Source organism: Cibotium barometz, chromosome 25 (assembly GCF_041138505.1).
Source record: "Cibotium barometz isolate CiBa-2024 chromosome 25, ASM4113850v1, whole genome shotgun sequence".
Classification (NCBI taxonomy): Eukaryota; Viridiplantae; Streptophyta; class Polypodiopsida; order Cyatheales; family Cibotiaceae; genus Cibotium; species Cibotium barometz.
In genome coordinates this window covers 16,239,682-16,241,009 of record NC_141070.1, presented here as the reverse complement: position 1 = coordinate 16,241,009, position 1,328 = coordinate 16,239,682, and the positions used below count along the sequence as shown (strand labels likewise).

Below are 1,328 nucleotides of genomic sequence, written 5' to 3'. Positions count from 1 at the left end.
TTGCCATGGAATTCATGTGAGGTTTATTGTTTCACGAAAACTGCTTAAAAGGGGCTAAGCGCGATTAAAATTTAGTAAGTGCAGTGACGAGGTGGCGGCCGTAGACCAGTCAAGGAGGAGAGGGACTCTAGAATCTACAACTAACAGCACTTAGGGGGGGCGGGGGGGGGCGGCGGGGTGGTCGGAGTCACACTGACATTGATGTGTGGCAGGGGGTCACACACAAGGGGAGGGGTTGAGAGCTGTCGCTTGCGTAGCTCAACTCTTCCGTTTGCGTGTGGCATCCAGAGATGCAGGGCCTGCAGTGCTGCTTGAAGAACGTGCATGGATTCTTTCGCCGCAGGAAGCATGGGCGGCGGGCTCTAGGGCAGGCGCAGGAGCCCCTCAACTGGGCTGATCTCTTCGATGGTGCGCAAGGGGGCGCGTCGTCGTCCTCCTCACAGAGTTCCAATAAAACTGCTCGCCCAAAGCTTCTTCTTCTTCGACGCCTGCGCAGGCGAACAACAGAAAAGGCTTCTCCAAATATGATGGCGCCGCGTGCTGCTGTGGAGAATTTCCTGGCAGGCCCCTCCCAGGACGGCGATGAAGATGAGATCTTCAAGCGGCAGTGCAGAGAGTTGCTCCGGCGACTCTCCGCACGGAACAACAGGGTTCCGGGATTTATGTAGTTCAGTCGTTATTAAGCTATGTCAACCCATGGGCTTGTGACCAGTGTCTTTTTACTGGTTCGTTGCACCATCATCTTCTTCTTGTACATTCTACTTCAAGGTTTCGTATTCATCAAGCAAGCTTAGATATTGTTCTTACCACATGTAACTCCTTGACCCTAGATTTCTTACCATGTAACTCCTTGACCCTATGTTACATTGCTAGGCCCTTTTTTCAACCCGTCCTTCCCTATGTGGCCCTCTCTAGACTATTTTTTCTACGTCAATGTGTAAAAATCATCGTATATTATGCAAGATGCAACCCTAAAATGAAATTTCTCATGCAATGCAACACTCGCATGCTAAACACATTTTTTTTATAAAAAAGTGACAAAGTTTTGGGAGTTTCTTTCGATCTTGCCTATTGCAAGATATAGTGGAGGCCAAGTTCGATTTTTGACAACCCAAGTTTGCAATTTCAAAATTTTCAAATAAACGGCTAAGTGTTTTCCCCAATTTTTTTTTTGATTTTCGACAAGCAAGGCTACCCGCCAAAAATCGAGCCTCATAGGGAGGTCGACCTTTGATAGTCACCCATTTTTAGTCATATTGTATCCACAATAGCTACATTTTATTCTTCTAGTATTGTTTACTTGCTATCTTTTACATATGTGATTTGTG

The 1,328-nt window shown here is 46.9% G+C and overlaps 1 protein-coding gene across 1 annotated transcript; it reads left to right on the top strand.

Moving 5' to 3' along the window:
- Window positions 1–219: 219 nt before the first annotated feature.
- On the top strand, window positions 220–966 carry LOC147624305 (uncharacterized). The gene has a single exon (XM_086819925.1). The coding sequence runs from the start codon at window positions 291–293 to the stop codon at window positions 666–668; it is 378 nt and encodes a 125-aa protein (XP_086676051.1). The 5' UTR covers window positions 220–290; the 3' UTR covers window positions 669–966.
- The last annotated feature ends 362 nt before the right edge of the window (window positions 967–1,328 follow it).

What these genes read in the sequence shown, in the direction of transcription:
- LOC147624305 (XM_086819925.1), top strand. Translation starts at nt 291, where the DNA reads ATGCAGGGCCTGCAGTGCTGCTTGAAGAACGTGCATGGATTCTTTCGC.